Genomic DNA, 26,119 nt, shown 5'->3' with positions numbered 1-26,119 from the left:
GAGGCTGGTTGAAATTCTGCCCAGAATGAAGCTGTTTAAATGTTACTGACGTACTGTGAGTTTCCCCACTTTTGCTTAGGAAGTTCTCAATACACAAAACATCAAGTATAAACTACCTTTCAGACAGAAAGTTCATGCAACTTATTAGATGCCTTTCTAGTAGAACAGGCCCCACACCAAAAGACACAAGGCCCCCTTTGGATCTCTAATTAGCAAATTGCAGTATCAAAAGCAGCTCCTTCCTGAAGATGTTTTGCAGTCATTCTTCAAGATAATCTGACTCTGAGTTGTTCAGACTTTCTGTGTACGAAATACAAGAATAAGAACTGTTCAGTATGATGGATATTATAGAGATTTCCGTGGATTGAACTATACTTTATGAGATACCTGAAATAGTATCCTCAGTAGATCGAGATGATTAGAGGGGGTGGGGAACCTTTTGGTGAATTTTTCTGCTATTGAGTTACTGCCAATATGAAAGCCCTGCACCTCCAACTCCAAGGGGAACTGAGGCCAGTTGGCTATAGCACCTGACACAGCATTAATTGCCAGGATTGATTTGGCTGATTTGGCAGCACTCACAGATTTTTTTTTAAGGCAGGCACAATCAGCATGCAGATTGCTAAATCATGCTTTGTTGAATTGTGATTTGTTGAATAAGCCACAAGAGACTGGGTTTACATATCACCTAATCCATAAACTATTAACCAACAATCACAGCGTAGTTGTGTTCAGAAGTATCACATTAAACAGTTTTCTAAGTTAGCATAGATATGAATCAAGTTGTGTTCCTAAATATTAACAAACTAAATAATGGAAAAGAATGCTATAACACATTTTGAGTTGTCTAGTGGAAAGTGATCAGAACAAAGCTGTATCTTGAGATCAAATTTCATTCTGTGTGAATGGAGAAAGACTTAAACCCAAACATTTCCTTCTCAGTGAGTTGTTGCCAGGTCTATAGTCAGTTCTTGGCACCATCTTTGTTTCCTGCAGTCTACGTCTTTATGACTCTGGCATAAAAACACAACAGGAATTATCAACAAATAAGGTAAATTGCAGAAGAGCGACAGCCTCAGCCTGTTGCTGCAAGAACTACCATTCTTTTCTTTTCTTTTCTTTTCTTTTCTTTTCTTTTCTTTTCTTTTCTTTTCTTTTCTTTTCTTTTCTTTTCTTTTCTTTTCTTCATTCTGTTGAACCAGCAAATTTCTGATTGCATAAATTTTGGAAGTAAAATATTGTCTTCAACTAATAGAAAATGCAGAAGAACTCTGCAGTATTGGCAATCTATAAAGACTAAGGAATATGACAAGTGAAATTCAGGAGGCCTTGGTATTTGGAATTTTGGAGGAAAAGCTGCTTAATAAGCAGGTTAGGTAAGATAAGATAATGTTTGTTGTCATTTGTTTACTGTGGGCACAATGGCACACATCAAAAATTAAATTTAGTTGCCCGCTCTCAAAGTGAGACATACACATGACACCAACCTAAAACATACTACATACAACATATGTATAGACCCACACCCCTACATATACATAACAATAAAATATTAAATACTGTCCAACTTGAATATATAACGGAAGGAGGAAGCCTGAGAGTTCACAAGGTTAATGCTGTATGGAATAAAACTATGGCTGAATCTGGATGTTCTGCTACAGATACCACAAATGTCTGGTTAATAGTTGGAAACATTAGGACTAGGTTACATCAAGCAAGTAAGGGACACGGTGGCTCAGTGGGTTAGGATGCTGAGCTTGTTGATCAGAAGGTCGGCAGTTTGGTGGGTCGAATCCTAAGTGCCCCGTAACAGAGTGAGTGCGTTACTCGTCCCAGCTTCTGCCAACCTAGCACGTAAAAATGCAAGTAGAAAAATAGGGACCACTCCGGTGGGAAGGTAACAGCGTTCCGTGTGCCTTTGGCGTCTAGTCATGCTGGCCACATGACCACGGAGACGTCCTCGGACAAGCACTGGCTCTTCGGCTTTGAAACGGAGATGAGCACCGGCCCCTAGAGTTGGAAACGACTAGCACGCATGTGTGGGGGAACCTTTACCTTTACATCAAGCAAATAAATACAAACACCTCAAAGACAGCAACAGTAAGCCACTTCTTATTGTTGATAAAAAGAATCCTTGATATCATTGGACTTGAAAAGAATGAAGAATGAAAAGAATACCATCCTAGTACCCGTGAATTTATAACTCACAAAGCTGGACTAAGTTCCCAGGAATCCCATTCCAGATAAGTTCACAACATACTGAGCTATGAATGCTGCTTTTACCTACTGTGTTTATTCAGATCGATCATGGTGCAAAAAATCCACATTTATAAAATAAATGCTGGTTGAATATTATATGCAAATGTTTCCAGTGACACTTCTTGCAAATTGCTCACCATCTGCCTCAACAAGATATCTCACAGCTTCCATATGGAAAAGCATCTTATGTTACTTTGCCTTAAAGGGGGGGATCAACCAGGGACATGGCAAAGGTAGAAAAGTCAAGATGGAGATAGGAGCCACATAATTGAAGCCTTGCCCCCTTTACATGTGTTACATGCAAGATGTGCATAAAAGAACAGTGGGCTTTGTTCACATAATGGTAGCCACTACTGTAATGGAAACTAGGCACAACCTTGAGGACCAGGAGGAAGAGGCACAACCATACAGATAATCTGTAATATGAGTCTGGGGCATAAAAGTAATTTGAGAAAGTATCTTAGATTTGACCCTCTGAAGTTCTCACAAAGATAAAATAAGGGAAAGAGCAAGAAGCATTTTCAGACTCGCAAGATTCTGTTATTCTAGCCATATAATAAAAGAAGCACCAGGATTGGTAACTTGGTTTTCTAATCTGGTCAACTTTGAAGGACTCATAGCCGTTCTATCCCACCCATTTGAGACTGATCTGCCAAAATTAAGTGCTTTGTTTTTATGTCTGAAGCTTGCAAGCTTATATTCTTTGAACTGCAAAGTGTGCAGCAGGACCAGTCTGTACTTTCAAAAGTAGATGGTACATTATGGTTTGCTCAATTTTTGGGTGAAGCATAGTGCCCCTTTAAAATTCCACACAATTCTAATATGTTGGGAAATAAGCATACGGTAGTTTAAGCCACAGTTATCAAGAACCACAACAAGCCTCATAAGAAGAATACAGATGGAATTGGGTTAGGATTGCAGTTGAGACTGGAATTGCTATAGCTAGTCATAAAGTGCAATGACATGTGACTGCATCACTTAGCTATGGCAATTCCAGAAGTCCTGGTTGCTATTACTGAGGACTATGCAGATCATTATGTGAAGACCTCATGTGATTGTATGACTTCCAGCTTCTATGCTGACTTTGCTTGTGGAAAGCCAGCAGGGAATGTTAGAAATCTAAATCACATCACATGGGGATAGTGCCTCAGCCAGATTTCTGAGGGTCAGTCACAGGGCTTTTTTTTGTCATAGAACACTCAGGACGGAGTTCCAGCACCTTTTTTGGATGGAACCTTGTAGGTTGTATGACATGTGTGAGTTCCGGCACCTTTTTCTTTTACAAAAAAAGCAGTGGTCAGTCATAAGTCTCTCTCGTTCATCATGGTCACCAGTTTGAATGGTTATTGAATGGATGGTTATAACCTGAGGACTGCTATCCTGTAACAAATCCAAGTGCCAATTCTCTTGCCATTGCTTAGTTAGACCTAATAACACCATCACACAACTGAGTTTGGATATATACTTACCTACATACAGTATTTCCCAATAAGATGTGTGCCATCACCTACTAGCATTGGTGGTTTTTTTCTATATTAGCAAACAACAGAACACAATAACATGAATCTGACCTAAAATGGCAACTCTCAAAAACTAGAAGGGAACTATTCAGTATTTTTTTTAAAAAAAATCCCTTACATACTTCCACATTAGATATTTTAGAATTAAGAAATACCAAAGGGAGATTTGGACAAGAGATCGTCACAAATTAATCAATATGTTCAACCATTTCTCCACCAGTGATTTACAAACATCACTAGGGCTATATAAATATTATCTTCATTACTATTATCAGCACAGGGCTAGTTGGGTGATATTATACATTGTATGTTGATATAAATCATTAATAGGGAAATGGCCACTTTCAATATACAAAAAGTCTTCATTGTTTTTGTGACTCAGAGGTACTCATCACTTTAGGTGTTCTGGTCATTTCTATGTGGTTTACTAGTCTCTACTTGCCTCTGAGGTTTTTAAATTCATGGTAGCCCATTGCTTTTTTTAAAAAAAGTTTTTACTGAAGTGATAAAATTATCAAATAAAACTGATCCAAAGAATTAATTCCAGAGCTGTTGCTGCAAAAATGTCAGGAAATTGAAATATCATAAAAGTAAAAATGTAGTATGGTGCAAGATTTCATATACCAAGTCTATTCCTGGGTGTGACACAGGTATTCTTGTATCAGTGAACAAATTCTCACATAGAACAAACTGTGAAGTTTGTTCAATCTGCAAGGTACTAAATCTGCTAATATAGTTATTTTTGCAAAGATTTTGTGGTTCTGGTTGCTTTAAAGACAGTGAATGAATATCCTGAAGATTTTATTTTTATTTTTGTTAGAACGTTGGCATTTCAAACTTGCCTCCACTCAGTCTTTTGAATAATCAAGGTGCCACATATAAAATATAATGGCATCTCGGGGGGGGGGGGAATTCCATGTTTACAAATAGAATTGTTTCTCACTAAGACAGATCCCAGCCAATCCATCCAAGCTAACCAGTAATAGTTCTGCTACCAGAGGTGGGACTCAGCCAGTTTGCACTGGTTCGGTAGAACCGATACCTATTTTTTATTGAGTTTGGCAAACCGGTTATGATAAATCTGTGTTTTCCGGAACACATCTGGTTTTCGTTCAACTTCCTTCCAGGCGGGGAAAAGAAACCCTCCCGAAAAGTCCAAGAGGGGAGCAAGGGAAACCAAACGGAGATGCAGCACCTTCGATCATGTCACTCAGGAGAAAACTAGGTGGTGCCTCTCAGAGGTAATTTCAGGAATAGATGCTTCATGTCTCTACTTTCCCAACTGGGTGCAAGGCCACCAGCTACTACCTTTCAGTATATCATTTTTTTTATACTTAAAATGGTCATTAGGGCAAAGAACCAGTTGTTAAATTATTTGAATCCCACCACTGCAGTACACTATATTGGAAATGAGGAAGTCTTTGTTTTCCTCATACAGTGGGTAAGATTATTAAATTCAGTACATATAGAAGCTGAAATAGAGAGATAGACAGTATTTCTGCTATAAGGTTTACTCCTGTGTCTGTACAATCATTAGGGACTTTATGAATGCTATGTAGTGTAGCTGCTAGCGATTCTGTGTCTGTTAGAACTACACTAAAATTGTACTTTGTTATACTTATTTTCTCAGTGCAAACCATTTCACTGACCCTGTTTGGACATATTTAAAAACGGGTTTGAGCTAGGTGAAAATTAGACTGAAACTGTGCGAAATGACTAGGGTATGTAGGGTATGTAACTAAGGTATGAAGGAAGCACATCACAATAGTAATGGGGGACTAACTACTTTGACATCAACTGGGAGACAAACTTCACCAAGTGAAATATCAAACAGATTCCTGACAAACCTAGTAGACAACTTTGTCACCCAAAAAGTAGAGAAGGGAACTAGGGGATTAGCCATTTTGGATCCAATTCTCACTAACAGAGATGAAATGATAAAATGTGTTGAAGCCACAGGAACCTTGGGAGGAAGTGATCATGCAATACTGGAATTCAACATTATGGAAGCACAAGCAATAAAATACAGTCAAACTAGAGTCTTGGACTTTAAGAGAGCTAATTTCAATAAACTTAGAGAGAGCTTGGAAAGGATTCCATGGATGAGAATCCTCAAGTGAAAAACAACTCAAGAAGCTTGGGAAATTTTGAAAAACGAGATAATAAAAGCCCAGTCTAGCACAATACCAACAAAGAAGAAAAATAACAGCTCTCAAAAGAAACCAGCATGGCTGCATAAAGAACTCTCTGATAAATTGAAAGATAAAAGGGACAAGTATAGAAAGTGGAAAGAGGGACACATAACTAAGGCAGAATATCAGCAAATAGCCTGTGCCTGCAAAGATAAAGTGAGGAAAGCTAAGGCTCAAAATGAACTAAGGCTTGGGACCGAAATCAAAAATAACAAAAAAAGCTTCTTTCAACATGTAAAAAACAAGAAAAAAGTGAAGGAAATGATTGGTCCATTAGTGGGGGAAAGTGGCAAGAAGGTGACAAGCAACAGGGATAAAGCAGAACTATTTAACTCATGTTTTGCATCTGTCTTTATACAAAGGGAAAAAACAAATCAACCTATCAAAAATAGTGCCATAAAAAACAGAATAGAAACAGAAGTTAAGATAGGTAAGGAAACGGTAAGTGAGCACCAAATCACCAGGACCAAATGGAACTGGCAGATGTGATCTCAGAACCACTGAACTACATTTTTCAAAGATCCTGGAGCACTGGGAAACTACCAGAGGACTGGAAAAGAGCTGATGTAGTTCCCATCTTTAAAAAAGGAAAAAAAATCCAGGAAATTACAGACCTAAGCCTGACATCAATACCTGGTGCAGAATGCAGCTGCGCGAGTTGTCTTGGGAGTCTCCCGATACTCCCATGTTACACCTTTGCTCCGCGAGCTGCATTGGCTGCCGGTTGCCCTCCCGGTGAGATTCAAGGTGTTGGTAATGACCTACAAAGCCCTACATGGCATGGGTCCGGATTACCTACGGCAGCACCTGCGGCCGGCGTCAACTTCCCTCTGTCCAGTGCGCTCCCACAGAGAGGGCCTCCTCAAGGTGCCTCCGATCAAAGAATGTCGACTGGTGGCCCCCAGGGGGAGGGCGTTCTCTGTGGGCGCGCCAGACCTGTGGAACCGCTTGCCGGTTGAGCTCCGGATGGCCCCCGACCTTCGCTCCTTCCGGCGGGATCTAAAAACTTACTTATTTGAGCAATCCGGCCTGGTTTGATGGGGTTGGGGTTTTTAACATGGTTTTAATTATTGTATATATCAGGCATAATATTTAATTGTTTTTTAACTTTTGTACTTTGTTTTTTAATATTTATTGCCCTGTACACCGCCCTGAGTCCTTCGGGAGAAGGGCGGTATAAAAATTTAATAAATATAAATATAAATATATGTGACTGGGAAACTCAAAATATAGTTCAAACCTGGCAGCACCAGTTGGCTACTTCAGTTGGATCATCTGCACAAACAGCATCTCCTCAAGTCCTCCCTCGGTCCAGCTCATGATTCACTTTGGAACAGGCCTTACATTTTGCAAGTCTGGTTTATCACCACAGATGTCTCCATCAGCAGCATGAGGGAAATATTTAGTAAATTAACCCATAAAATCTGCAAGATCCACATGGTGATAGTACACAGAGTTTGCAAACAAATTCTCTCTCTCTCTCTCTCCTCTGTTTTAGAAAGCTGCTCAGGAAAAAGCCAGTTTTGTGCATTTTTGGGAAGAAAGCTGTGTCCTATCTTCACAGACATATAAACAGCAGAATTTTAAAGTCTTAAGTTGTTTACTAAGATAAAGCACCTGGAAATCCAAAAGCCATTATTGAAGCATAGAACATAGAATACTAGACCTTGGTAGGGACCTTGGAGGTTTTCTAGTCCAACTCCCTGCTCGAGCAGGAGACCCCATATTATTTCAGATAAATAGTTGTCCAGTCTCTTTTTAAAACCTCCAGTGATGGAGCATCTACAACTTCTGAAAGCAAGCTGTTCCATTGGTTGATTGCTCTAACTATCAGGAATTTTCTCCTTAATTTTAGGTTGCTTCTCTTCTTGGTTAGTTTCCATCATTTCTTGGCTTGCGTTTTGGTGCTTTGGAAAATAGTTTGACTACCTTGTTTTTATAATGACATGCATGCTAGTCGTTTCCGATGCTAGGGGCCGGTGCTCATCTCTGTTTCAAAGCCGAAGAACCAGTGCTTGTCCGAGGACGTCTCTGTGGTCATGTGGCCGGCAAGACTAGATGCCAAAGGCGCACTGAAGGCTGTTACCTTCCCACCGTAGTGGTCCCTATTTTTTTACTTGCATTTTTATGTGCTTTCGAACTGCTACGTTGGCAGAAGCTGGAACGAGTAACAGGCGCTCACTCTGTTACGCAGCACTCGGGATTCGACCCGCCAAACTGCCGACCTTTTGATCGACAAGCTCAGCGTCCTAACCCACTGAGCCACCGCATCCCTTACCTTGTCTTTATAGGAGCCCCTCAAATATTGGAACTGTTATCATGTCTCCCTAATTCCTTCTTTTCATTAGACTAGAAATACCCAATTTCTGGAACCATTCTTTGCAGGTTTTAGCCTCCAGATCCCCTAATCATTCTTGTTGCTCTTCTTTGTACTCTTTCCAGAATCTCAACATCTTTTTATATTGTGGTAGCCAGAACTGGATGCAGTATTCCAAGTGTGGTCTTACTAAAGCTTTATAAAGCGGTAGTAGAACTTCACATGATTTTGATTCTGTCCTTCTATTAATACAGCCTAGGATTGCCTCGGCTTTTTTGGCTGCTGCCACACATTGTTAGCTCATATTTAAATGATTGTCCATCAAGAATCCAAGATCTCTCTCACAGTTACTGGCATCAAGCAAGTTTCACCCCAGTCTATACCTATACAGTTGGTTTTCCTTGCCCAAGTGTAAACACTTACTTTTATTTATGTTGAATTTCATTTGGTTAGATAGATTCCAGTGTTCAAATCTGCCAAGATCTTTTTGCATCTTGACCTTGTCTTTTGGGGTATTGGCTATTCCTGCCAGCTTAGTGTCATCTGCAAATTTGATGAGTTCCCCTTTTGTTCCCTCATCTAGATCATTTATAAAGATATTCAAGAGTCCTGGGCCTGAAACAAAACCTTCGGGTACCCCATTGCTTACTTCCGTCCACAAGGATGTAGTTCCATTGAGGACTTTGTGCACAACATTTTGCTGATCCACTAATTTAGTCACTTTGGCAAAGAATTAAATAAGATTTCTTTGGCACGATCTATTTGTGACAAACCCTTGTTGGCTACTGGTTATAACTTTGTTTGCTTCTAGGTGTTTGCAGATTTGTTGCTTGATTATCTTTTCCAACATTATGGGTTCCCCATCTAGAACTCCCTATTTATGTTATGCATGCTCCAGCCTTATTTCCCTTACTAACAAATAGCACAGATGGTCATGAAGAAGCAGACCTATTGCCTTGGCTTTGAGGTCCAGAAAGCCAACCTGGGGCACAAGCCCAATACTAAATAAGGAAACACAGTTCATGAAGATGTTATCCAAATGCATTTCTGAGTATTTATACAGCTCTTTATTTTTGTTAGCTGCCTTCTATTCTTTAAAATAGAAAGAACCACAGTATATGAACAGGAATTCTTAGAAATTATAACTTTACAAGCCTGTGTGACAAATGGCCATATGAATGGTAAGATTTCCTTGGTTGCTAATGGCATTTTATTTGTTTATTTATATAAATTTGTTGTTGTCAGCTGCGAAGTCGTGTCCGACCCATTGCGACCCCACGGACAATGTTTCTCCAGGCCTTTCTGTCCTCTACCATCTTCTGGAGTCCATTTAAGCTCACACCTACTGCTTCAGTGACTAATATAAATTTATTTATATAAAAAACAAGCAAGGTGTGGTGAAGATGAGAGGGACAAGTACCATTCAGTTTTCAAGGACAGTAAAGTCAATGCTAATCTGCAGGTATATAGGCTGACTTTGCACCTGTTGCACTAAACCATACTGTGGTTTAGTAAATTGGGCAAACTAAGCTAATTGTGATAACCAATCTTGTGGTAATTATATGCACATGAATCCTGTTATGATAAACCTAGGCTGGCTTTTTATTGTTAGTTGTAGATGCTCACCAATTAATTGCTTAATAATAGGGGAGCTTGGGTTATGAATATAATATTTGTGTTTAAAGGCAGTTGTATAATCTTGCAGTTACTATGAAGATTTTGTATCTTACAAAATAGAAACAGAAGCATCATAAGGCCCTGCTTTATACTGTAATTTAGACTGCCAAGCACTGATGTGAAAGCTCCAAAATTCACAATGTTTCCCTCTCTTTTTTTTCTGGCATTCACCTATTCTCCATAAATGCTTGAAGATTTCACCTGTTTTAAAATCTGTGATCTCCTTGAATATCTTGTTATATAATCTAGCTGGCTTGGAGGTTTAATTCTTTTGCAGTGAGACTACTAAATCCAGAGTTTATAAATCCAAATGCTCACTAGATGGAAGGAAAGAGATACATTTAAGGTATGATCTGGATTTCTGCAACCTAGATTTGATTCCCCCTAATTAAAATATTGCATTATTCCTATTATCTTACTATTCTACATTATCTCTGTGGAAGGTTTTATCCCCCTCTTCAGGTCATCATTATCCAATGCTTTTTATTTGTAATGTGACCCATGGCACCTTGTCAGAAAATCTCTTTAGTGTTTTGGATCATCAGCTTATTCTTAAATCTCACCTGACTCGTGTCTACATTAATGAAAATATCAATCCTCTGGACATTTCTGGGGGGGGGGGAATGTCACAATGAGATTAAGGAAAGTAAATCACACAGAATTTCTCTACATGAAGAAAGCACCAGTGACAATTGTCAGGATTTTCAGGAAGGGTTGGAATTCTCAGTCCTATAAATCTGACCTAGTGGTAGATAGTAGTGGTAGATAGAGTAATGTCCAAACTCAATGGCTGACTGGTTTGTGGCATAGCACTATGTATGGACTCAGACAAGTATGGCCTCGTGTATGGTCTTTGCATATCAAAGTTAGCTGCAGTTTGTCGTCTTAAGTAAACCATTGTTTATGAGTTAATGTTAATGTATGAACCACATCTCTATGGCTTGCTGAACCAATCGTGATTATAATCAATCACACAATGTATGAAATCAGCCACTGTAAGTTCATGCTTTTACATATAGTTCCCAAATTCAACTTGGGCTAGTAAAACTTGTATCCGAACCTTTGGACAGCAACAATGCAAATTCACATTTATCAGTTGCTGTATTCATTATATTTTCTGAAAAAATTTAGGAAGAAAAAGACCCAGGAACCCAAGAAGGAAAACCTGGAATCGTCTACAACAGACATGTCAAACACAAGGCCCAGGGGCCGGATCCGGCCCGTGTAGTAGTTTCATGTGGCCCACGAAGCCATCCTGGAAACAGTGAGGGAACGGCCCCCACTGCCTTGGCCCTGGCCCAGAGACCCTCCTTCTGCCAGAGACCCTCAGATCTGTCCCACTCCTGCCCAGGCCCCCATAGGCACCCTTGATGCAAACGATGTAGAGCTGGCCACGCCCACCCAGTAGGCCATACGCACTCTAGCCACGCCCACCCAGTAGGCCACGCCCACCCTGGCCATAGCCACCCAGCCCCTTGAGGGCAACCGCAATGCTGATGCGGCTCTCAATGAAATTGTTTGACACCCCTGGACTACAACATACACTGTAAGAGTGCAACAACCACTATGTAGGACAAATAGGCAGAAGACTGGCTGAAGACATCCATGAACACCAGTTGGTGATCAAAAGGCATGATGAAAATTCTTTAATTTCAGAACATATAGACAGATTTAACCATAGTTTAAACTGGGAAAATGTGACAATCCTAGACCAGGTCCAGTCCAAAAATGTCAGGGAATTTCTAGAAGCCTGGCACTCTGACAAATCAGCTATCAATAGACGCATACCCTGTTTCCCTGGAATTAGGACCTGCCCTGAAAATAAGCCCTATCTTGATTTTTGGGGGTGGGCCTAATTTAAGCCCTATCCCAAAAATAACCCCTAGTTTTGGGGCGAGGTGCATGCATAAAAATCAAGTTAGGGCAGAAGTGGGAGGGTGGAGCTGCCCTATGGGTCCCACATCCACCTACCTTAGGACCACATGGCAGCCAAGCCTCCCATGCCCTGACAACTGTTGCGCTGCTACCTGAGCTCTTCTGTGGCTGCTTGCCATGCAGTTCATCGCCCTGATTGTGGTGCGAATGGCGGCAGCATCTGATCAGCGTGATGAGCCTTGCAGTGTGAGCAGTGGCAACAGTGCAATGCCCCACATGGTGTGTGGCCACAAACAGCCGCAGAAGAACTCAGGCAGTGGCATGATAGGTGTCAGGGCTTGGGAGGTCTGTTTGTGGCAGTCCTAAGGTAAGACATGCTCCGAAAATAAGACCTGGTACCTCTTTTGGAGGCAAAAAAAAAGACCGGATCTTATTTTCAGGGAAACACAGTAGACATTAACAACATCTATAGACCATGAAAAAGAGACAATCAACTGTTGAGAGAAAAATCTTCATCAGGGTCCAGTCCAAGCTGGGAATAATTAAAATGGAGATTGCTTTAGAAAGAAAGTTGCAGTTTATTGAAGATGAGAGCCAGACAGAAAGATGGCTCTGGGAAAAACTGTTCACATGTAGTAGGGAGTGGTGGGTTTTTATACCTTCTGGGGCTCTTGAGGTTGTTTCCTGTTTCTATTTGAGGCTTTGTATTTCCTTAGTCTGAGTGTGCCCTTTTGGCATTGGTGGGTTAATCCTATTATGTTTCCTGTGCTTCAAATTTGGGTGGGGGTATGTAGAGTTGAGGGGTCTTTGTCTTCCTAATCTCTTCAGTTTCTAGCTGGAAGCTCCAACCTTTCTGAAAGGATTATTGAATTTACATTTCTAAAAGCTGGCTTCTGCCTAGGGTCTGGGGGCTGGTTTCTGTCTTTTTTTAAAGGTCTTCTCCATTATTCCTTTGGGAAAATATATTCTGCCTTTTTAATATTTCCCAAAATATTTCTTTCTCTGGATTCTTCCCACACAACCATCCCTAAAGAGAAAAAGACTCCAGCACTTCTCCACCAGCAATCAGCACTCAGATCAGCATAGAATAGCTCCAAGGTGAACTTCAGATCAGCAATCAAGTAAGCAATATCCCAATCAAGAAACCTGCCACAGAGCCATTAGCAAACACCCCAACCAAAGAATCCCTAGGACCACCACCACCACCACCCCAGACAGGCAAGACACCAGATTATAAACAGACAGCAAACAGCACTCCTTACTAGTGCTGGTGATGTTACCTACTTAGGGTAATGAAAAATGTCTGCAAGAAAACAAGCAAGCTTAGAGAGCACCAAGGACCCCTCAGGAAAAGAAATGGTTATAATGATGAAATTAAGAAAAACAGCAAGAAAAGCATGTTTAATAGTGATAAATTACTACCGTAACAGAGAGGATGCTGAAAAATCAGGGAGCGACAGGGAGACTTTAATATTCTATGCATGCTTCCCTGGGAGAATAAACTAACTGAGCTGCATAAAGGAGGGTTGCCATTTTATGCTTATTTTTCTTAGAAGTTAGACTCACTCAACACGAAAGGTCTGGTTCCAAAAACACATGCATCAAATTTGGTTGTACATATGCGTTGCTACGTGCGATTTTACTTGGGAATGACCCTATTTACGCTCAGGGGGACTATGGAAAAAACAAGCATGTGCTTCACTTTGTTTCTGCTGGGCACACCCAGCCGTACTCTAGTCTCCGCCTCGCTTCTTGAACAAGGAGAGAATGGGCGTATTGGATCGACTGACGAAAAGTCAGGCGGGCAGATCGTTCTAGTGGAGCCATCAATCTTGCTTTCCATTCCGTGTTTTTCAACTCAGCATACTAAGTTAGATCCAGCTCCGGGTTTTGCAGGCGGCCTACAGCTGTTTGGCGCATCTGGTCTGCCGCGCCTTCTCCTTCTCCTCCTCTTTCTAGTGTAGGCACACCACAGCTGCTAGTCCCCAAGAAGGTGCCATGTCCGGGGAAGAAGCTATCGGGGATGGTGCGGGAGCCCCTCAAACGAGCACTGCTGCTCCTCCCGCAGACCAGCAGCGGAACGAAGAAGCAGTGGCGGAGGCAACAGCGACTGACGGGGAGGGAAAGGCTGCTGGAGGGACCTCGGGGGAGGCGCCTGCCGTCTCTACCAGTACCGCTGCTGCTGGACGCCAGTACAGGGCACTGGTGCTCAGCGGCTTTGGTGGTTACGAGAAGGTGAAGGTGCAGATTCGGCACCTGCCTCAAGCGGAACCCACTCCGGGCGCTGGCCAAGTCTGCGTGCAGGTCCGGGCCTGCGGGCTCAACTTTGCTGACCTGCTGGCTCGCCAAGGGCTCTACGAGAGGCTTCCCTCGCCGCCCTTTAGCCCTGGCATGGAGGCGGCGGGAATTGTCCTAGCCGTCGGCGAGGGCGTCTCCAGCCCAAAGGTGGGTAAGGAGCTTTCGGCGGCACAACGGGCGGAGGCCACCACGCCATGGCCAGCCCGTCTGGAGAATTCAGGTGCGGGGAGTGGCTGGCAGCAATTTTTGCTCCGCGGCGGCGAATAACGGGCTGCCATCATAATCGGAAGTGACTGGGAGGCGCGGGCGCGCGCACACACACGCACACACAAATGGATGGTGGGCGTAGCCGCTATCCCGATATTTGGGTGCAAGAAAATGGGTGGGGTACTTCGAGGTGTTCGGGAAAAGGCGTGTACTATTGGGAAGACCCAGACTTGAGGCTGTAACGGGGGGGGGCGGGGGAGACACAAATCCTAAATGTGAGTTGTGAAGAAAGAAAATGTGTGAAGCTGGCTAAAGGTCCTACCCTGTGTGGATCAAGACGTGGAGCGAGGGATAAAAGTATCTTTTCCCTGTAACTGGCAGAAAAGTGGGCGTAGACCTGCTTGCTAAGACCATGAGATGTCTTGGCTTTCTCTGTGCTAAGCTAGTGCCACCCAGAAGTGAGGGAACAGATTCAGAAGAGCGAATTCTAGGACCGCTCCCCTTAAAAGGCTGGGGAGTGGACAAGGGCTACTATGAGAGGCAGGAGTTCAGATATTTTTGCAATCATTGAAGATCGCCAGGACACTTTGCTCCCTCAAGGGGATGGGGGTTTGTCCCTGGCTTTCCTTGGCCTCGAGCTTAATCCTTTGAAGGTACTTGGGGCCCCTAGGGGTGTTGAGTAGAGAAGACTTACCTCATTCCTCATCTCACCCACTGAATTGAAGGTGGGTGGGGCTTATCCTAAAGAGAGATTCAGAAGCCTTTTGAAATACAAATCCAGTTGAAGCCCTGCTACAACAGTGACTTTTTGCCCAACCCACTTCCAAGCTCTCAGCCTTGCCCCAAAGGCAGGGAACGTAGTGAGTGGAGCTGGGGATCCTTGACTTAAGAGATCCCTTCTCAGCCTGGTTAGGGAACAGGAAACTGTCTGCCGCTGGTGTCAGGATGCAGGTTTTCACATTCCTTATTTGTAGAATTTTGTATTTCAAGCATTCACGATAAATATCTTTTTCCTTCTTGGTCTTCTCACAAGCTATATGGTATAGCGATGCTTTCTTCCCAAGAGTTTAATTTCTGAATTGTTTTACAGTGCCTCCGTTCAACCTTGAAACACATGGAAATATTTACACACACATTCACTAGAATTTGCGTACAGTATTTCACTGTGGGAGGTCCCCCTTATCACTCTGGGAGGAATTTAAGGATGACAACTTTGTCTACATACCTGCTTCCCCCCTTTCTTTTGGAGGTATCCCCAGTCATTAAGCTGTAGCGTAATGTGCTTTCACTGTACTTCTTATCTAAGTTCATAAATCATGTGTTATAAAACAAGCTTGAAGCATATCTAATTTATGCTTTAAAATGGGGATGGGTAGAATAAAGAAAACTGGACTTGGCTCCTATTTCCGCTTTGGCCCAAGGGCAATTAAAAAGATTCTACATTTTCTTTTTAAGCCACTGACTAATTAAATAAGATGGTGTGCCAGTGGGAAATCTCTGTTCTGTGGCCTGTCTTCTTAATCAATTTTGCCTATTACACTCCTCTGATGAGTCTGAATATCCCAATAAGTAATGTCTGGACAGGAATATTATTCTGATATATACAAGGTCAATTGTGGACTGATTCTCATCTAATTGCTATGTTTTCATCTTGGGCAAATGCCTGAGAAATTTCACAACCCTTCTACCTTCCTCCTATCAAGGTATGAAAGATATTCCTATATGTCTCTTTAAACACAAATCTATTTCCTTTCATTAACTTTTGAAGCTTGATTTTCTAAACAGTTTGATTTACATGTTAAGAATATAGTGATGCATGCATTTATTGGTATAGACTTGTTGCTAGGCAGAGTCAAATAAACTAAAATCAGATGTAGTTTTGAAGATTTAAGTCTGCTTTTCTTCGCAAATCAGTGTTAGTAAAATTTAATGATTGCTTTACGTTGATGATCATCAACAGACAGTGCTTAAGAAGGACTTGATTTCATGAGGATTTTTGTCACCTACAGGAAGACATTTCATGAGCAGCTATTTTCTCTGGAGTTAACTAAGACCTGTCATCAATCTTACCCTTGAAATAGAAAAACTATTTTGGTGGTTTCCATTCCGAACTTGAAAAGCTTCAGTCTCTCTCACAACTATTTAACTGACATGGATTCTACACAGACCTCAAAGGCCCTTTCTCATGCTACTGTTCTCTACCGAGCAGGATATTAAGGGAGATTTGTATAGTAAGAGGAAGATGTGGCATTTCAGCCTATGTGGTAGAACAAAACTGACACAAAACAAAGGTTGGACATACCAATATGACACTCCTAGATATGTTTAAAATTATCTACTAATGATAATGCTGATTAGGACTAAAATTTATAATTGGATATATCTGAAGTGCCAATTTGGGAAATTTCTAAAGAGTTTGACCTGTGTATTTAAAAAATGGCAAGATTTTAAAATTTAGTTTCACTTAGAAGGGAACAATCCCATGGAATATTAAATTAAATTGGATCAGAACATTAAAATATTAATGAAGCTGACTTGACTGCAGTGGCAATTTGTAATGGTGTGAAAGGCACAACTCAGCCTAACAATCTGTTCAAAGGCTATAGGAATTTTTCTGGTAATGGGATGGTATTGCAACGAAAAAAATCAGATTTTTTTTTAATGGCTTTGGAGATGGATAGAACAGCAAATACCTCTCAGGAAAATGCCTCTCATTTCTTCCTTTCACCACCTCCATGCTCTCCAAAATGATCTAAAATATATTACTAATATTAATCCATTTTGCTGTTAAAATTTGGCAATGTGATTTAGTGTGTGTGCATGTTTTTCTAAATTAGAGCTGGAAGTGCAATTAAGGGTGGAGAAGGGAGTAATTTACCTTTCAGGGGTTTCATACTTCCATTACAACTCTCTTTTCAAAAGAAAATAAAGAAAAAATCCTTAATGATTTTTGCTGCCAAATCCTCATTTTTAGACGAAAAGAGTAAAAAAATTCAAAGAGAAAATTCAGCCACATTGCTACCAAATTTCAGCAGCATGATCCTAGGTTGTTTAGAAACCATGTCTTGCTTGTTAGTTACTTACTTTACATTCTGAAATCTTTGGCAACCTAATTTATTTCCTAGACGCATGTGTTTTTGTATGTATGTAAAGGTAAAGGTTCCCCCGCACATGCATGCTAGTCGTTTCCAACTCTAGGGGCCGGTGCTCATCTCCGTTTCAAAGCCGAAGAGCCAGCACTTGTCCGAGGATGTCTCCGTGGTCATGTGGCCAGCATGACTAGACGCCAAAGGCGCACAGAACGCTGTTACCTTCCCACCGTAGTGGTCCCTATTTTTCTACTTGCATTTTTACGTGCTTTCGAACTGCTAGGTTGGCAGAAGCTGGGACGAGTAACAGGCGCTCACTCTGTTACGCGGCACTCGGGATTCGACCCGCCAAACTGCCAACCTTCTTATTGACAGGCTCAGCATCCTAACCCACTGAGCCACCGCGTATGTATGTAGACATCATGAAATTAAGGTAACTAGAAACTTTTCAGTCAAAGTATTAGTTGCATCAAATTAATGTTAAATGCATCCAATTAAATGCATCATGTTAAATGCAGGACCAGTTTTTATCCTGATGCCTTTTTGTTGTGTGGGATTTTAGGTTTGCATCCTCCAAACCATGCCTATCTACTAGGCTATGGAGCTCTACATTCAAACACAGAGAGTTTATTGGAATATGTAGGAAGAGTCACATAGTACATCAATTTATGAAAGCAATCATATCTTTTTCTGGAATCATACAACCACCTCTTTAACTCCTCATTGCAGCACAACCACAAAAGGAAAACGTGGCAAGTTTAAGCAGGTGATATGTGCACTATGTATGCTTTGAAGCACTTTTTCCCCTTCTGATCTAAAGGGCTTCCCAATCCTAATGTTAACCTTATCATCCCAGATATGCTAGAAAATAGTCTTGAATATTTGGATGGATTGTCCAATGAAGAAGACACTTTTCAGAAAGCTCTGAGCTTAATAGTTTTCAGGGGGTTGTTTTTATAGGCTCCCTCTCTTATGCGCCTAATTTTTACTACACATTGTTCTTATTATGCATATAGTAAATAACATCTGGGTGGTAGTTTAGATTTAATCTAGTCTAAATCACCATTTGACTCTGGAAATGAACGTGAATGGAACAGATTTGGGTCTTTGAGTTCCCCCTTTCCTTCATCCCTGGCATGATTGTGAAGAGGAAATTATAAATTTCTAATTTAGATTGGTGAAATTGGGTGGCCTGAATGTAGCAAATGAGATCAGTATAATTATACTTGGTGAAAGCAAAAAGGTAAAGGTTTCCTATAAGTCGTGTCCGACTCTAGGGCACGGAGCTCCTCTCTGTTTCTTGGCTGAGGGAGCCAGCGTTATCCGAAGATGATTCCATGTGGCCAACATGCCTGTACACAAAAGATGCATGGAGCCCTCTTATCTTCCTATCAAAGTGGTACCTATTAATCTACTTGCATTTGCATGCTTTCAAACTGCCAGGTGGGCAGTTATATTGAAAGCAAATGTAACTATAATTTACTGAGTTGTTATTTTTATGAAGGGGTAAAGGCTACTCCTCACAACCATGTTTAATTATTTATTAAATTTATTGGCAGCCCATTTTATCAGACAGTGGTAAGATGGATGGCCAATAAGATACCACTACATCTTAACATGCCATTCCCTAGTTTAGGTCTTCTGATTCTCATGCGGGACAAGTTAAGGACAAATGATTGTTGGAATCAACTGGCTGTGATGCATCACTAACCAGCAGGAAAAACAACCTTGGCATGTTCACAGCATCCTGTGGTGATGACATGGTCTGGTGGTCAAGGTTTATTTATGTGGGCAGTCTTGTGTCAGAAGAAAATACAAAGCCAAGAATAGCTGAAAGTGAATTTAGGCCCATCCCTATGTTGAAGTGGGGCAAGACAAAAGCAATGGTATGTAGACATATTTTAAAAAAATGTTTAGTGGTGTACCTTTATGCTGCAATTGAAAGAATGTGAGAATAAGCCTCCAGTGCAGAGCTGCCATAGGCTGCAAAACTCTAGATGAGTGGTAAGGTAAAGGTAAAGGTTCCCCCGCACATGTGTGCTAGTCGTTTCTGACTCTAGGGTCCGGTACTCATCTCCGTTTCAAAGCCAAAGAGCCAGCGCTTGTCCGAGGACGTCTCCGTGGCATTGTGGCTGGCATGACTAGATGCCACAGGCGCACGGAATGCTGTTACCTTCCCACCGTAGTGGTCCCTATTTTTCTACTTGCATTTTTTACGTGCTTTCGAACTGCTAGGTTGGCAGAAGCTGGGACAAGTAACAGGCGCTCACTCTGTTACATGGCACTTGGGATTCGACCTGCCAAACTGCTGACCTTCTGATCAACAAGCTCAGCATCCTAACCCACTGAGTGTTGTGATTCAGGGTCAGCCTGTGGGTTCGGCAGTTGGGTCGGATGACTCAGATGAGGGGGAGGAGAGGGGTGTTGAAGAACTTGCTGCTTAAACTTTGAGGCTCCGCAGAGCCCCCAGCCAGGCCCCTCCCACCTGGTGGAGACCCAGCTGTGTGAGCCTGACAGCGTGGATGAAGATGACCCACAGCTGGCCCTGTTCAAGGACGCCCGACGCAGGAGACAGTCAAGTAGGAGTAAACAGAGGAAGGCAATGGGGCTTCTCGGAAGGAGGGAGAGAGAAGCCACGCCCTGAACTCTTTATAAAGGACTTGTGTGGGGAGGGCTGGTTTGCTGAAAGCAACCACTCAGATAGTGTTTCAAAGCTCCGGTATCTTGGTTCGTGTCTTGTTTGTTTTTGTAATAAATTTGGCAGACGTATTCCAGCCTCTTGCCGTCTGTAAAGGGGTTGCCTTTTCTGCAAGGCCGGTAGCAGGCTGGTACAGAACACTGAGCCACCGCATCCCTAGATGAGTGGTAGTTGGCAGCAAAGAGATAGAGAAAACCCTAGTTCAGGGGTAGGCAACCTTGGCTCTTTTACGACTCATGGACTTCAACTCCCAGAATTCCTGAGTCAGCATAGTCAAAAAAGAGCCGAGATTGCCTACCCCTGCCCTAGTTCTACCATTCAAGGATCAATCTATTTTCCAAAGCACCAATGGATGGAAACTAATCAAGGAGGCTTCCAGCCTAGAACTAAGGAGAAATTTCCTAACAGTGAGAATAATTAACAAGTGGAATAGCTTGTCTTCAGATGTTGTGGGTGTTCCGTCATTAATGGCTTTTAAAAAGAGGTGGGACAGCCACTTGTTTCCTGCTTGAGCATGCGGCTGGATTGCAAAATCTCGAAGGTTCCTCTCAACTCTGTTAGCCTACATTCCAGATAATCTGTTCCTAATATTGCACGAATACTAAACTTGAATTTTAGCTTTTAAAAAATGAGCTTAAAAGAACCCATTTAAAAATATGATAGAGAACTCAAATAGAGCAGAGACAGAACATTTTTTTACACGGTAAGCCATGTAAATAATTTTTCCCTTAGGAAAATTAGATATTACACAACACTGAAATTGATTTGAGATTTTGTAGTAAACATATTGCAGAAATAATTCTTTCTGATATTCCTCGATCATCCGTCTGCTGCTTGCTGTGATGGTAAAGGAGATTAGAAAAAGGATAACACAGGAGCCTGATGGTTCCCTAAATGCATCTTTGTAGCAGTATGTGTTATTTGAGTGTAGCAAGGTCTTTTGAGAATTAAATTAATATATTTGCTGTTATGAGGTATGGAAAGAAATGCTAAACTACATTTAGTGTTGGCAGTGAGTAATGGACTTTGCCACAGCCTCCATTTTCAGAGCAAGCTAACGCTAACAATGGTTAATCAGTGTTTTCGCAATTAGCCAAGTTTTATGGACTTGCACAATGCACCAACTAACATCCCGTGTTAGTTGGCTATTTTGTAGCTTGAGGTTTGCAGGCAGGTTGGATAGCCCAGATGCCCACAGCAAAACATGGCCATCAATGATGTGCAAATCCTCCCTTTCTGGTGACACTTGCAGTGGCTGGCCAGATCTTATTTTTAGTTTTTCTTTTCTATATGGGGCAAAAGTACACTTGTTTGTGATCTGATTCATATGGGCGACACTAGGCTAATTCCTTTATGGACATCTTATTTTCCAAATGGACAACACTCACCTCAGCTGCTGTTTGTGAGAAAGAAACCAGATTAGTAAGCACGGGGGAATGGTTTACCACTATTTCTCCTTTATTTCTAGAGGCCAGGAGGAAAAGTAATTGTTGGTTAATTGCAGTAGCTGTCACACACAGGCTGCATCATGACTAAAAGAAATTAAGATTTCAGAAGGGTCCACAGTTTTAACAAGTATCTTTCAGATTTAGCTGATATGACAAGGCAAGCCATAAACTGGCTTAGCATATTGTAAGAATGTATCCTAAAATGCTTTTAAGATAAAGGTCTCCTGGCACCGCCAATGTCTGGCTATTTGAAATGAATTTTACATGGCGATATTAGATATCCTAAATTATTTTTCTATAATTAGAAGAAAGGTGGGGAAAAATGATGGCCATATGTAAGAAAGTGACAAGCACGAGGCCATGTTGTCTAGAATATAAACCACCTATAAAATGTCATGACTGAGGCAAGGGCAATTGCACAATGAAATCCTCATCCGGATAGATGCAATAACAACTCGAATGCAATCCAACTGTAATACATGTGTTATATTTTGGATTCTTGCAGAAGGAAGGAAAAGACTTGGCCAAACTGCCTAGAATATTAATAAGCTTGACAGTCGTTATTTTTACAATAGACAATATTTTTTTGCTACATAGAATAAATGGGCATCATGCTGGCAGCAGATCTCAGACAAAGCTCCCTGGCATTTAGTAATTATTTCTGCCTCCTTACTTTTTAAAGGGAATAGGGCATTGTCTTAATCTGGTCTGCAGAGGAAGAAGGATGGACAGATTCATTTTGGTGTATGTTTTATTGTCTTCTCTGTGCTTGCAGTCACTAATCACATTCAAGTAGGCCTTGCAACAAAACACTGCAGTATAGAAATAGCTTGTTGAATTTTTCAGCCATTCTGTTTCATTCTCCATCCCTTGATTTTCCCTTTCTCTCTTATCCCAATTAGTTCTTGACACTGAATTTTTAATATTTTATTCTTTCAGTAATATGTTCTCCCAGAACTACTGATTCTTCCTTTTCATGTAAATCTGGCTGTCAAGACCAGTCCTAGAAACTGATATTGTTTTATTATATTAAACTTAGGTTGGAGATATTTTGAAAGAAATCTAGCATATCTGAAAATTCTTAAAGAGATAATTTCTTCCAAGACATACTAAATCCATTTTTTGAATCTGCTTTTATGGCTCATAAGTCTTTAAAATTTATAGATTTACAAGTTTATAAGGAAAGTGGCAAATTGTTAAGAGAAAAAAGCCATATGTTTACTCGTGTATTTACAGGAAATAATTCAGATACCGCTTCCTAAATAATTACATTAAAACTAGAGATAATAAAGGAAATACTAGTTTTGTTTCTGTAGTAGGAAATGCTTTTCACAAATTGTATTGTATTTTCGTTTTCCACACTGGGGAAAAACATGTAAATAATGTTTTGAACTCTCACTAAAATAAATGCAGAAACTCTTTTAAAATTGTTTTAAAAGTAATAGATGAACAGGAAAGGAAATCTTGAAATTGTTCTGCATACTTCTACAATAAAGAGCTGTAGAAAAGTGCCCCATCAGCCAGAAGGAAACAACGGAATAATGATTGAGTGTTTCCCCCCCCCAATGTCTTGTCTTTGCTTTGTTTAATCATGACATTCTTGAAAAATAGGCTTGTAACTAATACTCATCATTTCAGCAATAACACTATCATTAGAACTGTGTTTTCTCTCCATTTCAGCAGTGGTGTAATAGATTGAGGAAAAAAACATATCTGTAGTAATAAATAGTTCATGCTGCTGCCTTCCATATACATTGGGCATTTAATTCCCAGATTAGTTGGAGATTCTGGAAATTGTAATTCTAATTTATATGGAGGCAAACTGAAATATGTGACTGAAGCATATATTTTCCTTTTATAAATGCAGCTCTTCAGAGGTTGAATTACAACAATCTAGAGACCCGTCTAGATAGAAATGGAGGGAGCTGCAATTACATCGGAAAAGCAATTTCTCAGACCTTCACCTTCATTGAAAAACCAGCAGACCCAGCATGTGGAGCTGCTCCTGATTGCTAACATAGCTCTTGAAGTAGAGATGTTACATGAATGCACTGATACTGAGTTTGTTGCTTCCAAATGCTCTTCAACAGCAGGCCAATGCAGAGAGCATTGCAATAAACCCCTTGAGAATTGACAGGGGCTTTAGGAAATGCACTAAATTCTGACAAACTCCAAACACTGTGATTTTCATAAATGTGCATAGTCAGCTACTAAACAAAGTACATGTAGCTCTGGAATCTAACTTTTCTTAATTTGGTCAAGGATGACATCTGATATTTGATCTTAAACCCAAGTCCAGAATATTTATGAGTATCCTGAAGGCAGCAGTTCATGCAGAAGGTGAAGGATCCAGGGCTTCAGTCTTACTCTTTTTCCTGATACCAGAGCCAAATAAACACAGGATTTCCTCTCTGCAGAGGAAATGGTGGTGTTTTCTTTCAACAGGAGAATTTCATGGTGAGCTGGCGGAAATCTGGAAATGCTGCCAGAAAGATGTATTGTTTGCACGGTCACCTCCAGAAACCCTTGCACCCTGCCCCTGTAATGTAGCATGAGCAAGAAGCAAAGAACTTAATCCATGATAGTATTCATGCTAGATGCTTCATTGGTTTTAAACTGGGGGATTCTGGGAGTTGTGTCCACATATCTTTTAAGTTGCCAATGTTGAGAAATACTGTTTTAGATCTATCTACTTAAAACATTAAGACTTCTTTTCAAATATATATTATTAGCTGATCACATGGTTCTAGTTTAAAATACAGCAGGACCTTTTAATGAAAAAACGATCAGCTAATTTCATGATGCTTCTTTAGGTAGCACAACATCCAAGAGCAGACAGTTGCCTCTCTTGAGGAAATATACAATCCTTTCCCTGTGTCAACCAAATTTTAAAGGAGTTTTCAGGAGAAAAGGTGGATTTCTTGAATAAAAGTCATTCTGAAAAAGATTCTGGTGAGAAATCTCAGATCAAACTTAACTCACCTGAGCTTTATAGGCTTTTTCTTAATATACAGCAATATTGACACAGTGCAGAGTTAGCAAAGGATTGTGTTATGTATGGAGATAAATTGCTTGTAAACTGTTGTGCAATGATTAACGGCCGTTACTGTTAAACTCCAGACTGCTTGTCTCCGGAGCTGTTAGTTTGCATTTAGGTGGGAATTACCGTTTTAATCTCATTGTCTGCTGACTAGAGGCAGTCTGTACAAATAGAAGCTAAGCAGCAGTTGGGGCTGCTTCTGTTATTACTGAATAAATGTGTTGCTATTTCACCATTCTGCCTTGTCCAGTGCCTCACCGAACCAGGAACATAACAGATTGTTCCAAAATTTGCTTTCTAATGTACAACTAACTTGAAACAGACTCTTGGGCTGACTTGTAAATAGGATGGCATCCTGGTGTTCATGGATAAATCTCATTGTAAGAGTGTAAAAGACACGGGGCAAACTTTGCATTTATAAAGATTGCCTAGAAATGTGCAGTGGGTGGCTTGAGATCTGTTTTCAAGTTTAGCCTTTTATACTCCTGAATTTGTGTTGGATGTCTTAGTTTTTACAATTATCTTTTTTGTTTTGTTTTGTTTTGTTTTTGCTAGGTTGGTGATAAGGTGATGGTGATGGCCCGATCAGGTCTCTGGCAAGAAATTGTGACAGTACAAGCCAATCAGACTTTTCTCATGCCAGAAGGAATGAGCTTTGAGGAAGCAGCTGCCTTTCTGGTCAATTACATCACTGCCTACATGGTTCTCTTTGACTTTGGCAATCTGCGTCCCGACCAGAGTGTCCTTGTCCACATGGCAGCAGGTAACAAAACCTACAGTAGTGTCCTACTGTTCTTGCAATGTATTGAAGTCACTTCCAACATGGATCTTGAAGTCTTCTCCTGCTCTACAATACTAATGTATTTACACTCATGTATTACATTTATAGATAGTCCTTGAGTTACAACAGTTTATTTAGTAACTATTTGGAGTTACAATAGCCACTTCTGGACATTTTTCACACTTACGACTGTCCAGCATCTGCATGGTTACGTGATCAAAATTCAAATGCTTGGCAACTGACTCATATTTATGACGGTTTGCAGTGTCTTGGGGTCATGTGATCATCTTTTGTGACCTTCCGACAAGCAAAGTCAAAGCCAGATTCACTTAACAACCCTGTTACTAACTTAACAACTGCAGTGACTCACTTAACAATTGTGACAAGAAATTCACTTAACTGACTCACTTAGCGATATCAGTTTTGAGCTCAAAGTCACGGATTACCTGAATAGTATATCCGACCTTTCAGAGTGCTTAAATGGTGCCATTTATTAGCAAGTATTTTACTTTTTTTGTGCATCTTCTTGAGAGATTTTTAGCTAAAAGGTACTAGCATATCATTGATACAAGTATAACACGTTGTCATGGTTCCAATAGATGAAACCAATTGAACTTCAAGGCAAGAGTTTCTTCCTTATCCTTAAAGAACATTCAGGAAACAAAGTATTGGCACTTACATAGTTGAACCCAAGGCTGAGATTCCCTCCCCCCAGATA

At 40.9% G+C, this 26,119-nt stretch overlaps 2 protein-coding genes across 2 annotated transcripts in view; one reads left to right on the top strand and one right to left on the bottom strand.

Moving 5' to 3' along the window:
* Positions 1–26,119, bottom strand: part of PSME3 (proteasome activator subunit 3) — a 449,122-nt gene that overhangs the window by 171,903 nt on the left and 251,100 nt on the right. The window lies entirely within an intron of this gene.
* The window catches only part of VAT1 (vesicle amine transport 1), a 30,128-nt gene continuing 17,813 nt past the window's right edge, over positions 13,805–26,119 (top strand). The window contains exons 1-2 of the mRNA XM_081345156.1: positions 13,805–14,285; positions 25,176–25,383. Coding sequence (XP_081201282.1) covers positions 13,839–14,285; positions 25,176–25,383 — 655 coding nt within the window. The 5' untranslated portion in view covers positions 13,805–13,838. The remainder of the gene's footprint in view (positions 14,286–25,175; positions 25,384–26,119) is intronic.

The sequence above is a fragment of the Vipera berus genome, assembly GCF_964194415.1.
Source record: "Vipera berus genome assembly, chromosome: Z".
NCBI classification, from domain to species: Eukaryota; Metazoa; Chordata; class Lepidosauria; order Squamata; family Viperidae; genus Vipera; species Vipera berus.
The sequence above is the reverse complement of the archived record's forward strand: the minus strand, read 5'-3'. Positions and strand labels throughout refer to the sequence as shown.